This window comes from Centruroides vittatus, unplaced genomic scaffold, assembly GCF_030686945.1.
Source record: "Centruroides vittatus isolate TY-2023 unplaced genomic scaffold, ASM3068694v2 contig_400, whole genome shotgun sequence".
Taxonomy (NCBI): domain Eukaryota; kingdom Metazoa; phylum Arthropoda; class Arachnida; order Scorpiones; family Buthidae; genus Centruroides; species Centruroides vittatus.
This window is the reverse complement of record NW_027122215.1, coordinates 3,909,897-3,924,902: the sequence shown is the minus strand read 5'-3', so window position 1 is coordinate 3,924,902 and position 15,006 is coordinate 3,909,897. Positions and strand designations below refer to the sequence as shown.

The 15,006-nt window shown below is 24.9% G+C and overlaps 1 protein-coding gene across 1 annotated transcript in view; it reads left to right on the top strand.

Moving 5' to 3' along the window:
• The first annotated feature begins 680 nt into the window (after window positions 1-680).
• The window catches only part of LOC136976468 (tyrosine-protein kinase receptor TYRO3-like), a 137,120-nt gene continuing 122,794 nt past the window's right edge, over window positions 681-15,006 (top strand). Inside the window, exon 1 of the mRNA XM_067271753.1 lies at window positions 681-921. Within this exon, the coding sequence (XP_067127854.1) occupies window positions 804-921 (118 nt within the window). The 5' untranslated portion in view covers window positions 681-803. The remainder of the gene's footprint in view (window positions 922-15,006) is intronic.

Sequence of the window (15,006 nt, the reverse complement as noted above, 5' to 3'; positions counted from 1 at the left end):
GATGTCTTCATTGAAATTGCTTATCATTTCTTACTTGTAGATATAGAATCATCATTATTATCATTGACTAGCTTTTATCATAAAATATCCGAAAATCTGCAAGAAAAAAAATACTTTCTGATCTTCTATTAACCTTTCAATTTTACGATAAACATACGTTAATCATCAGCAAGTGAAGAGAAACACTCGATAACTAATCCCAATTTCATCAAGAAAAACTCGTTAACCACCACTTCATCAAAAAACACTCTTTAACTCATCAAAAAATACTCCTTGGCATCATTTATCCATCGGAAAAAATTCAAGCAGTTCAATAATGAATGATGAAATTCTGCAATTTAAGCATAAAAATTGAATCAGATAGGAATATCTCTTGAATAATTCCATCTAATCAATCAATGAGTCACATTCTATTAACCCCAATATAAGATAAAGCCAAAGTATATAAAAGATTTCTCATTGACACAAATATCGTTTACTTCAACTACTGTAGTAATAATTGTATCAAGTGACCCGGCAAGCGGATCAGAAGGTGGTCATATTAGAATGTAACCTGCACATTCCAACGTCTTTGTATTGATCATCAATTGGACATGGCATTACACATGCCACGTGACACACCTCTAGCGGCAGGAATAGGAAGCAGTGCGACGAGCTTCACTTGTTCTGCTTTACGCTGCAGTCGCTGGGTCTTATCTGTTGTGTGTGTAAGAAATTTTCACTCTTCGTGATGAGGATAAATTTTTGATCGACCCCTCAACTACGCTATCTGCATAACCGGTTAAGAGACTGCCGATGTGACGATGATTGTCAAATTTGTTGCTTGTTTGGCCCGTCTCCCTCCCGGCTCCTGTGTTGCCTTGGTTTTAGTAGGACTTTGGGTGGTTGTAAGCACAGACACGTTGGTCACACCGCAGGGAGGTAAGCACAAATAGACGATCAATTTGCTGTTGGAGTTAATCGAATTTTACAAGATTTATTCATCTTTTGGGACATCAATTTGGGTGTAGAAACATCTAGGTTCACCCCTGAAACCGTTTAAATTAAATCGAGAGTCGAATGTTTAGCAATTACACAGGTCGGGTTGGATTATATACTTGCATTATATAAACCTATAGGTTACTGCTATCTTAGTATTATTTGGTTAAGGTGTTAAGGTGCCTATCGACCAGGTACTTTATTTTTAAACGATTAAATATTTCTCAGCTAAACGGTTTCATATCAGATTGTTGCTATAGAAGTACTGCTTTAAATTACGGTTGTTACGCTAAAAATATTATTATTATTATTTTAATTAATTAAGTGTTTGCTGTTTAAATACAAATAAATTCAGAAAAATATAATTTAAAGCATACATTATAACTAACAACAATAAGCATCAGATAATAGATATCCTATTCTATTAAAAATATCTGTTAAATTATAAATAACATTTTAATTAAAGTATAAACTTATTTTTATACAAATTAATTTAAATTATAATATATTAATATCATTTTTATATTGAATATGTAAACAGATTTATTTTTAAAACGATAAATTAAATTTTTAGATCATATAATGCCATATATTGTATCACTTTAAATTGAGTAATGTGCAATAATAATAATACATATTAATCGCTAAATATTAATTTTAAACGCTTATAAAATTTTAAAATATTTACTTTTGTGTTAAAAAAATTATAATACATTGCTCTTATTATTTTACTATAAATCAAATTTGATTTAATCTAAATTTCAATTATTCTTCTGCAAGAAAATCAAATGTTATTCTTATAGTAGTGGAGATTTAGAATAATATTACATCTCGAATAGTACTGATGCGTGATAACACAGATATTCGCGTGTAGTTTGAATATTTAGTTAATATATATTTAATTTAATTATTTTTATTCCTCTACATAATCTTGTGTACACTGGAGAATAAAATCAGTGAAAAATTGTATTCAAAGATAATTATTAAGCTGAATTTGAGTTATATTATTACCAGTGGATTTAGCTTTATTAAACGAGTTGATTTATGAAAGTTTGTTTATTAATGAACAAATTGGGCTTTTTCTAAAAGGAGTTTTGCGCCTGTAAATGATGTTTTCCCTCATAACTATATAACCTTGCAGAGTAACTCCTTTTTTAAAAATCCATTAAACAATTTATATAATTGATCTAAAACAATAAAAATAATATCTTTTAATATCTTAATAAAGAAATTTTATGATTATTTTTATGGTAATAAATAAATTAAAGATATTTATTATAATTTATAAAAGCGAATGATAAAATTAAATTAAAATAATTATTTAAAATTAATTATTTTTCTTTTTAAAACCATTTATATTAAAGTTAAGCTTCTCAAATCTTTAAGAAAAAAAACTATAATAAAATGCATAATATAATAAAAAATATTAAACTTATTAATATTGGGGAATAAATTGATGAGAATTTTTGTTCGTCTTTAAATAATTTTTTTTAATTTTTTATTTTATGCTAATGGGAAGTGAACAGCTGAAGTTAAGGAACCATCTCAAATAATAAAAAAAAGTTATAATTTTAAATTTCTTCTTTTGCATAGTAGGCAAAGCCTTAAAATTTCTCTTGATTTATATGAAAATTAATATTGCTTTCTAGTAATTTATTTTCATATTATATAAAATTATTATTTTATACATTTTATCTCTACCCAATAACAAATTGTTAAGTTGAAAAAAGGAATGAAAACAGAAAAATTTTATTTTATTCTGTTTTATCTTCATGAATAATTTTTCAAGTAATTATTATAATAATTTCTCTGTACATAATTTATTTTAAATATATTACTCAAAGGGTTTATAATACAAATATATACATATTATCTTAATCATGCATAAATTGTTTATATAATAAAATATTTATATATATTTGTTTGCATTATATTACTTTTGATTTAAAATTTTTTCCATAATTAGTTAAGGTGGTTTTTTTTATTAAGAAAATATAAATGTGTTTATAAATATTTTAAAAATAATGAATTTAAATAAAAATGATAATATTTTCTTTTTCATCAATATAAACTGATTTCTTATTCAGATTGAATTTATTTCTGTAATTTGTTTTTTACTTTTTATTTCATATTTTTAGTGAATTTTTGTAGAGTATCTCCTGCTGTCTGATAGAGTACTTCATGACAGATTTAAAAATGTTTTACTCTCATACATATTCCATCATAGTTGTAATTTTGTAATCAAGAGTTTTATCTGAAATTCTGAATAGAAATTTTTTCTCTCATTTCATTTTAAATTTCTTGTTCTTATTTGCATTTTCATCCAAACTTATACATATATACATTTTTAAATGGTAATTTTACATCATTCAAATCGTTGTATACAATTTTTCCTGTAGAAAATAATTAATTTTGTGTTTGTGTTTTTTTTAATTGATTCAATCTCTGAGATCAGATTTTGATTTGATTTACTAAAAAGAGATTTATATCGCCATAGTAATGTTTTATTATTTTCTTTAAATGAAATCTAGGATTAGGAAAAATAATAGTATAAAATCTTATTTTAAAAGTATAGTTTTTATGACTGAATTTATTGAAAAATAATAAATATATTCTTCAGAAATTTTCATAAAAAGCATGAATTTGATATATTTAAATAAAACGCCTCAATTTTACATCATAAAAATTTAACAATAAGTGAATTTAGATTGCTATATTCTTTTTGTTATATATTGATTACTTATTCATATTTGCTGAGATAATAAAAAGAATAGACGTATTAAAATTGTTTATTTTGTTTTCTTAAACTTTAAATTGTCTGAGTGATTTTAAAAAAGTGGGATTTTTAATGAAAAATCCATCAAAATCTTAAAAATTCATTTGTATTTTGGATTTAGTGAAAGTTAAATTTTGGGGTGGATAGATTCTCCTTGTCTAACTTAATTGTTGTATCTGACGTTTTGGCACAAAGCAAAAGAAGAAATTAACTATAAAGAATTTTACATGTCTTGCAATTTTGTGTAGACAGGATTAAGAAGAAGTCAATGTCATATGGAATAGACAGCTGCGACAACTTTCTTACTTCATATGATATGGAGAATTTTTTTAATTCAATAATATAAAACTGCTTCTATGAATGTCATGTTTCTATACTCGTTAGCATATAAATCAACTTTTCTTGTTTCTTTCTTTCTCATTTTTTTCTTTATAAATCAAGCAATGTGAAAGATTTGTAGTTTATCTGAATAATTATTATAAGTTTCTTTAAATTTGGTTACGTTAATTATTTTTAGTGAATTAATTTATTTTTTATCGAAAGTTTTAAATGTATACATTTTAACTTTATTAAATAGTTTCGAGTTTTTATGTGTAAACAAATTTGTTCAAACATTAATTATCTTTCATTTTTTTAATGGATGGTTTGCAGCATTTTATTTTTATTTTGAAACATCATCAACTTATATTTTTTAATTATTTTAAAAATATATCATTTATTTTTATTTAAATAATTTATATTGGATCAAAATGAATTTATTTCTAATCGATAAAAGCATCATTAGCATCTAATTAAGCATTGTTTTCAGACTGTAACGTTATTCTTAATAGTTAATAATGTTTATTTGAATAATTATAAAATTTTATATATAATTTAGATGTTAAAGAAATAAAAAAAATATCTTTTTTAAGTATTAAAATCAATATTTTATTAATTATATCTTTAATATAATGCCAGGAATATATTAATAAATTTATCCTAAAAAATGGTTTTTGAGTTGTTTGTATATAAGAGTTTATTACTAAAATTATTTTGAACATGCAACCTACTTTTAGTAAACATTATCAATTATTTACTTAAAAAATATACAAAGTATTTCTTTAATATAAATATGTTTATCAAAAGATTTTATAAATATGAACTTTAAAATTTTTTTTATAAATGAATTTAAATTAAAATCAATATTTTATTCTAGAAATACAAAATCTTCATTACATAATTAAATCAGTTTAATCTGTATATTTATCTTTTGTGTTCCATTTGTTATAATATAATTCAGACATTATTATCAGATAATTACATTATCATGTAACAGATAATAGAAGCTATATATTCTGATATATACCTTGATAATAGTTGTCCTGTTTATCTTATTCACATAGTTGTGCTTACCTGTTAATATGCCTACAACAGATATAGAATATCTACATCAGATTTGATGAAAATCATAATATATCTAATTAATTAATTGTAATCTCCAGTGATATCATTTTCGTATCAAACAACAATAATATAATATGATTTTAGAAGTTATTTTATAAATAAAGTTTAAAACATATTTGTATTAATTTTTTCATGATATTTCCCTTTTAAAGGTATAGGCTTTATTTATACTTTTCTATAGGCATTCTGTAGCCCACATATAATATTTTGGCTGCAATTTGAAAAAATTGTAGACCTGTAAATTTCCATGTCTGTCTCTCTGTCTGTCCTTAGACAGAGAGACAGACATGGACATATACACAAACTTCCGATGCAAACCGAAAGTCACGTGATTTCAACTCAAAATTTTACCCTGAAAGGAGTTATATACATGACCGGCACGACTCTATTACTAACAGGAAAAGTATGATGTACAGGGGCAAGACACTACTAATTTGAGGTAGAGAGCATATATTTTAAATGAATTAAATTAAAAATAAAATTGCAGTCCGGCATTGTGACGATGTCATAATAATATTTGTTCTTTATACATTATTACAGTATTAAACTCTATATTTATATGAAAAATGAGTGGAAAATATTAGTGATTATCCTTATTTAATAAGAAATATATGTTATAAATTTAAAATTAAAGCCTTAATTGAATAAATTACTCTTATGATTCTCTAAACGCCAGTCTTGTTTATGGCTAACAAACAAAATGACTTTATTTACCTTATTATATTATCACTTAGGGAGTAACCAATAATCATTCATTAATTAAAGAAAAGCAAATAGAAATAAAACGAACGTTACTTATAGTATAAATCATCACATTAATTATCTAATTAGAAGGTACAATCTGATAAAAATCATTTAGTTTAATAATAAATAAGATTAAATATAACTAGTTTACTGCATAATAGATTAAGATCAATAACTAGATAACTAAATAATGGTGTTATGTTTTCCTTTATTTAACTATTTACGAAGATAAATCACATTTATCTATATTTTTGAGAGAGTTTAATGTATAATGGATAATATTGATATATTTTAGAGCATGAAATTACATCCAGCTAAGTATTTTATAGAAAATTTAATCGAAAATTTCAAAGACTGATATGGTGATTATTAGATTCAAAGTAGAGAAATATAATAATAATATTAACAATTTATTGATCAAAGTTGCCTTGTATAACATTAGTTCATCGAAGATAATTCAATGTTAGCTTTCTAAATTTTATAATAAAAGTAAATATTGTGCAGATAATTCGTATCTAACATTGAAAATGTACGGTACATTAAAGGCTCTTTCAGTTTACTGTTATTGAGATAAATTTACTGACTTACTGATGATTAGCAACACATCATCATTCAATTTTTGTTGATGTTTTATTATTATTAAATTCTGTTGTTTATATTGTAATTATTTTAAAAATGAATTTACTGTTGTATACTTCTTTACGATGTATACAACATTAAATTAAAAGCTATTTTTTGTTCTAATTTTGAAACTGTCTTCTTTAAGTGTGAATTTGCTTACCGGATTTATTTTATATGACATATTTCTGTTGTTTAGTGTTATGTAAATACGACACTAAATAATATATTGTTATTAAATGAAATTATTGTTGTTGTCATCATCTTTCAATTATCATCTTAATTCTGCTATTGTTAAACTGATCCTAAACACACTAGAAAGATGATAATATTATCATCTTATTATTGTTAAAATAATTCACTTTTGTCTTCATAAATTATTGTTAAAATGATCCTGCTGTTGTTGTAGTAATCTCACTATTGTTAAAATGATTGTACTGCTGTCATCATCTTAGTATTGCTAATGATTCTACTGTTGTTGTCAAGATCTTATTATTGTTGACATTTTATTTTTATCGTTATCATCTTATTGTTATTGTTGAAATGTAAGCAACATTTTTAACATTTTAAATTGTTTATTTTATTGATTTTAAGTTTCGGATAAAGATAATATACTTTATTTTCTTTAGAAATTAGTCATGTGTTTTAAATCTAGCAAAGTAATATAGAGAATTATTTTAAAAAATAGGTAAGTTTTTCAGTAGCATACATACATTATAACTAATAATCAGATGTGCGTGTGAACAGTTAGAACGCAAATCAGGTCGTTGTCATCGTTGGAACGTAAATCTGGTTGCAGTTAACCTGCATAACATGAAAGCAACTAATACAATTTTAGTAATATTATTATAATGTACACTAATTTAAACTTTATTATTAGATAAAGACTAAAAACTGCAACTTTATTTTTAAATATCTTTTCGATTATGTTAACACGTAACCCATAACGATCTTATATTAATTAAATTTTTAAAACGTACGCTGTTTCTCATTGTTATATACAGTATTTTAGCAAGAAAGACTTATGACCAACTTATCAATCACAGTATTTTAGTGGGGGGAAGAACTGTAATAAAGGATCCAGCCGGCAATAACGTATTTCTGAAACCTACCATCTTTATCATTGTGGTAGGGTCGAATCTTTGGTGGCCTTTATAAACCATCGAACCAAGATACTGTCGTTGACTTCCGACAATGAGAAGTTAAACAGTCCCAACGTGGAAAGAAAAATTTATTTTTCTTGTACTGACAGAATAATTTTTGACAAGAAATTGTATTATTAAAATATATATTTAGTTGGATTATTACTTTTATTCACTTATATATAAAATATTCCAATGTTAGAAAAGGTAATGGAAGATATCTTGACGAAGACATTCGATGTAATCTCTTCATGGAACATTTTGTTATCCAGAAAAAACATCCATTACCTTTATAGGTTTCCTGTCTTTTCATGTTTTTTCACCAGTTTAGAAAATACTGAATTCCTTTGAGTAACATTTTTCTCTATTCCCATACTACTTTAATATTAAATGTTTATGTTTTCAAACGAGTTGCATCGGTTATAAGATGTAATGATATACTAAGATTTCTTCCTCCCCATTTAGAAATTTAATACTTTTAAGGAATTTCTTTTCTGAACTTTAATACCCATATTTTTAAATTTATGCCAACCAAACTGATATAGAATGCGATCAGATCTTTGTGAATATTTATGCGAGAATAAATTCATACTCCGGATGTATTCATTCCATTAAAGATAGATTTAGGTCAAAGTAAACACGTTTTAGTAAAGACGTTTGTAGAGAGTATTTACAGAGTGACCACACCATTTACTATTTAACTTGGTAGCTTACATCATTCCAAGAACTTTGTCACTTCTATGTTTACTTTCTGAGATCGTTTCCTAGAAGTGGAAATTATTATATAAATGGCTAACTAACAAGATCTATTGTCCATACCCAATAATGGGCGGGTGCTGTGATGCAAAAGAAAACTGTTTTAGATTGTTTTAAAGTAAAATTTATTTATTTTCCTTCATAGAATTAAATCAGGTTTTACAAAGCATCTATACCTTTGTATTTCTTTAATTGGATAGAATAAATTAGAATTATTTCACTGTTAAAGCTTTCATTATTATTTAGATTCATTTCATTAAAGGACTTTTTTGTAATGAATAAATAAATAAAATTTTCCAAACTTAAAGCCACTTAAAGACAATAAATCGAATTTAATAATCCTTTTACTATTATTATGATCTATATTGTAATATGTATAGAAAGTAAAGGAATTTAAATATGCTTTTTTACTTCGTTAATTAAACGTACAATCTGAATTTCGCTTTTCCTTTAAGAGTTTCAACGTCATTTTGATTGGTTTTATTAAAAAATATTAATCTCCATTATGTCATTTTACGAGTTTCATGTCTATTTTTGTTCTATTTTCATTAGTTCGACGAATATTAAGCTTTATCTTTTTCATTACTGTAGCCATGTCATTTTATTTCGGGAGCTTCATCACTGCATTGATTCCTTTCATTTTACAAAAGTAATCAATTTTTCTTTCAAGATCCTCATCTTTGATTTGGTTTCTTTAATCAAGAATAATAATAAACATTTTTTCCCTTCATTCTTTTGTAGTTTTTAAATATGATTTTTCTATAAATGTATATTTTGTTAATTAGATTATCAAATAGCATATTTATAATGTAGCAATTGAAATTTGATGATAACTAGAGATAATAATTAAATTATAATTATCTGAAACTTTCATTAATCTAATTTAATAAATATAATCCTTTTGATTCAAGTTAATAAATATTGTTTATAGTTAATGATTAATAACAATTCTCGATTTTTAATTTCTTTTAAAATGATATTAATCTATTTTGTAATGTTATATCATCTTTTAACACGTTCATACAATAATTAATTCCAAATCTTTATTAATAATATTAACTTAAACGTGCTAAAATAGATTAAAACATTATCATTTTCACTTTAATAATATATATATATATATATATATATATATATATATATATAATTCCACATTTATGCTCTTGATAATGAGAAAATTCTAATCTTAGATAATGTGATATGTTATGTAATAATCAAATCTACAGAAACATTACTAAATAAATTATAAAAATATATATCTTTTTATTATCTTTAGAGTTAGAAATATATTTAAATTTATACATCTTTAATAATTTCTACTTATACTTTAATTTTTAAAAACATTCTAACTTTATTTTTCTTATTTTATTTTTAATACATAAAGTTTGACGTGTATAATTTAAAAGGCTCAAAATTCATATATTGATAGCTGATAATTTCTAAAGAAACACGGAAGGTGTACTTTTGACATGCTACCATGGCAACCGGTGCACATCCCATACATCAAACATTTTGACAAGCGCCACTACCCCCTTTTGTACACAGAACACGAGAAAGAAGGGAGGAAAAAAAGCTGCAATCTCTACAAAAATTTACAACTGAAAGATAATATTAGTGATGCAAATATTGAAGAAGTATCTCCTGCTTGTTTGTGTTTTGTTAATTTTCTAACCACACAGTCACTTCTATATTTGAAATTTTACTAAATATACAGACGTATATTATCGTTTCCATGTCAATTATAGTGTTTTTTTTAATATTATTTTTAGCAATTTATTGATATTATCAAACTTTTACGTTGCCGTTTTTCGTTATAAATAATATAACGAAATCCATTATACATTATGCTTTCGACATATTTTATGTTACTTATGTATCAAAAATATTGGATATACAGTGGAGTATATGTCTTTCTACTATTTCGAATCATCATCTACCTTCTCATATATCGTGCTATTTATCCATTAAGGAACACTATCAATCTAGCGATAAGAAAAATAGCAGATGATGAGGTAAAAGTATGTTCCATACTAAATAAGAGGTTGAATGGCATTAGAAAAAGTGGCGTTATTCGAAGAAATTTGAGGTTTTGAGTCTTCTAAAGTTACACGAAAAGCATGCAAGTCACGTAGAACTTAGAAAAAAAAGAAGAAAATTCTAAAAATCTCGGTTTGCCACTGGACGAAATGTGCTGTCACTGCAAAAGGTAATTTAGCCAAACCCTCTGGTTGGTACAGTACATCACTGAGCTTGGAAAAGAGGGCGAAAAAAAGAAAAAAGGGGGAAAAACAAAATACATCGAACGATCAATACACGGGTTTGGAATCGTGGCTTCCTACTAGTCAAAGAATCTAGAATACCTTATTGTAGAATAAAGTTGATAAAACTCTTATCGCAGAATCATGTATAAAACACTTCTGTTTCAGAAAGGTTTCGAACACTTTTAAAATGAAATGTTATATTATATTGCATCTGTAACATCATAAGAGGTATCTGTACTGTATACACTTATCATTTCTCATTCTTAGTGTTATCATACATCTTTCAGTTGAAAAACTGTAATTTCTTATTTACTACATCTTCTAGAATTAGAAACAAATCACAGTTTATATCGACAACAATATTGTTAACTTATTAAATCGGATAATTTTATATTTATTTAAGCTTCGAAAATATCAAACATTATATAAATATTTTTTTTCGTTTATTCGATAAATTTACCTTTTTTATGTTCATATAAACATAATATATGTAGAAACTAATATGTAAATTAACAATATTGAGTTCATAAATTTGATAACATATAACAATAATTTATTTTGTATTTGATTTATATTTCTATTTCGAAAATAGGACAAATAAATGGTATAAAACATTAATTTATTTCTTTTCTAGTTAATTTATTGCACTTTTTAAAAAATAAATATATCCGATAAGAAATCCAAGATTTGGTGGTTGGCATAGAAATAACTGGCATTCTCCCTCTAATTTTTACAATTTTTTTTTTATTTTCAAGAGTGAAGCTGCTCTTTTCCACAATTTATTCTTCCATCTGTTCTTGTTCTTGTTCTTTTTGTTATATTCTTCCATCTGTGATATTCTTCTCCACAATTCATTCTTCCATCTATTTTTGTTCTTGTTCTTTTCTTCAATTACTTATTCTTCTCCACAATTCCTTACTTCCCAATTGCTCTTGCTTTACTTTTTATTATCCAATTTGTTCAACTGGAGATTTCTTATCTTAACATTTTTACCCTTAATAATTTTAACTTTTATATAATAAGTAACCAACCTTAATTATTACGATTATGAATAAATAAACGCAATAAAATTATTTTAGCATAAATTTCTCAAAAGTTTATGGAATTTTATATTTATATCTTGAATTTTTTAACAAGAAAACAAAGTATTTAATAATAAACTTGGGTATATAAAATATTAATTGCGTCACCGCAACTACCTGATCATATTCGATAAAGGAATTTGTCTCACTGTACTTAGTCGTAGAAATGACATTACTGAAGCATTTAATGTGACAGAATTGTAACCAGTGTGATTTAGTAAGTTGCATTAGTGAAAAGTATAGTTTCCACGCCGTACTTAATTTTCAGTCACGAATTACAACTGGAAAACAAACAATTACCATACTAGTTGCATATATTTGCATTTGCGATTGTTTATTTGATAAGAGAGTGGAAACGAGATGATTGGATTTAGGAAGCAATGCTTGCAGGAAACCTTATTTGTGTACTGCTAGACGTTTGAATCTATTAGTTGTGTGTATATCTGATGACCTGTGTGAGTACTTAAGTCATAATCGCTTTGTTATTGTCAAGAACCTTATGCCCTGTAAAGTTTTAAGAGAAAAACTTTCTTCATTTTTATTTTCTTCAATCGTCATTCTCTCATTATCTGACTTGTTCTATTCTCCGATTTCTTATCCATTTCTGATGCGCTACTTTTCCACAATTTATTCTTCCATTACCCTTGTCCTATTCTCCTCGAATTTCTTATTCTTTTATCGAAGTTCTCAATTTGTTCTGTTATTTTTGTCGTTGTTTTTAAAGTGTTCTTTAAATTATAATGTGCTGCCTTCTTCTGATCCTCATTTTTATGATTTTCTCTAGTTTCTTATTCATCCGCAATTATGTTCCTATCTGAAATATTTCATTTTTTTCCTCCTTAGTTTTCTAACGTCTCCAGTTCAACTTTTACATCAATGGTATATCCTTACACATATTTTTTTAATTTATAAAAAAACTTTTTCATTTGTATAATTTTTTATTCTAGAAATCCATTATCATTTTTATTATCTTTTCCTTCAAATTTAATTTCTTTCTCGTTTAAATATTATCATTTACCTCGAGTATACATCTTAAACTTTTAAATTTAAAAATTGTTTAAATGATATTTTTACATTTCGAATATTTAATGAATAATTTTATATACGTTAATAGATATTTTCTTACCGTTGGCTAATTATTAATCAAATTCATTTTAGGCGAATAATAACATATTGCTGTTAAATCATTCAAACGTACAAATGAAACTAACAGGGATTTGCTATAAACGAGACTAATCATTTTAGTAAATATTATTAATCATATGCAGAGAATAAGTCATCTTTACTTTAGTTATTTAGTCAAATTTTAGTTTTCGAAAATTCATATTACCAATCGACTTGATATTTTTGCCACATTGCATTTTTACTGATGAATTTCCACTTTGAATTTTGCAGTTGTGCATAATTTCTTCCTGTTTTTTTTTTCGGTTTTCCTTTTTCTTAATGTGTCATTTCTTCTTTCCGTTTTACAATATGCCACTTTTATTGTAAGTTCTGTTCTTTTTTTTCACAGTTATTTATTTCACATTACTTTGTTTTCGTTTTTATTATGTTCTTTACATTTTCATTATGTCCTTTTCATTCATATTTTTGTTTTATATTTTCATTTACTTTTTTCATTTTACAATATATTTTATGTTGTTATAGCTTTTGTTATTTATAATTTTTGTTATTTTAATTTTTTCCTCATTTTTATTTTTATTACATTTCTTCTTTTTGCAATTTTAATTTTGTGCTTTTATGATTTTATTGCTGTTTCACTTCATTAAATTCTCTTACAATCGAATCCAATCTTTACATTTTTATCTCCTTTTATATTTTTGCTATTTTTTTAAAGTTTTATTTTATTTAAGAAAATAAAATAAATGCAATTTTATTATTATTTTTTAAAAATTTTTATCAAATATTTTAAACTGTATTTTTCTAATTTGATTTTATTATAAAATGACATTTCGGGAAGTTTTCTTCTATAAAATTATGTTCTTTCCGCCATCTTTATTAGTAAATTGAACAAAATGACCGAACAACATAAAACCATAATATGACTAAAATTGGGCCATAAATAAAGGCCATTAGTGGATAATCTTCCAACAAATCTCGTATTGGAAGTAAATACTACAGTAAAGAATAGATCTATTAATTCTTTATACAAAATCGATTTTTGTAGCAGGAAACGTGGCTTTTCTACCAGATTGAAGTTCTTCACTGTATAATGTATATATATCATGCATTAGATAGCGGTAAACCTCAAAACGTTGTATGTTACTCAATAATGATATTCCTGGTGATATCTATGCTATGCCATTTTTCATGCTGTCCAAAATACAGGCTAAAGCAATTATAGTACATTCGAGAATTGCGCGTAGACTCCATCTTCTCTTAACATGAAAATATACATAGGCTAAACAGTAATAAGTAAATAAAATAATATTTATTTCTTATATGCGAAAAAAGATAAAATTTCTAAGGAGGAATATTGAAAATAACTACAGATAAAATATTTTCACGTTTAGAAGAGTTTTCAGTGGACACGAATTCAACTGTTGAAGAATTGATTCGTCGTCTCGTTCAGTAGAGATGGAAAATTGAAAAAAAAGAAAGAAATAGGAGAAAAATACAAAACAATTGAATAGATAAAATAAAATATATATATATATTTTAAAAGTCATTTATTATTAATTATTATAAAATTTATATGCTGATAAAATGTGAAAAATTCGATAGAATCACCCTTGGTGTATCTTTTCTTACAAATCGAAAGACTTAAATTCCAACAATTTATCGAAAGAATACTAAAAAATCTTCAGTACCCAAGTGCATACACAGTTTTCCCATTTTCTAGAATCAACTAAAAAAACTGGCAAATACAAACAAATAAAAGATTTGACATAAAAAAAACTGAAGTAAGAAAAGAATAGTTTATAAGTGAACGCTAAAACGATGGTAGCAACAGAATCAGTTTAAAAGATAGAAAAATAATATTTTTCTGGTGTTGTAGTAGAAACCATTAAGTATTACTTCAAGATATTTATTCATCTCTATTTAAAATTTCATGGAAAAAAATATATTTTAGCTACTTATTTATTTCAGTATTACTTTCATCAGACAGAACATTAAAAAATTTAATGTTAAGAGTAAAAAAAACAGTATTTTTAATTTAACACGAAAAAGTTTTTTGTGTAGTAAAAATTGTGAAGTAAAAATAG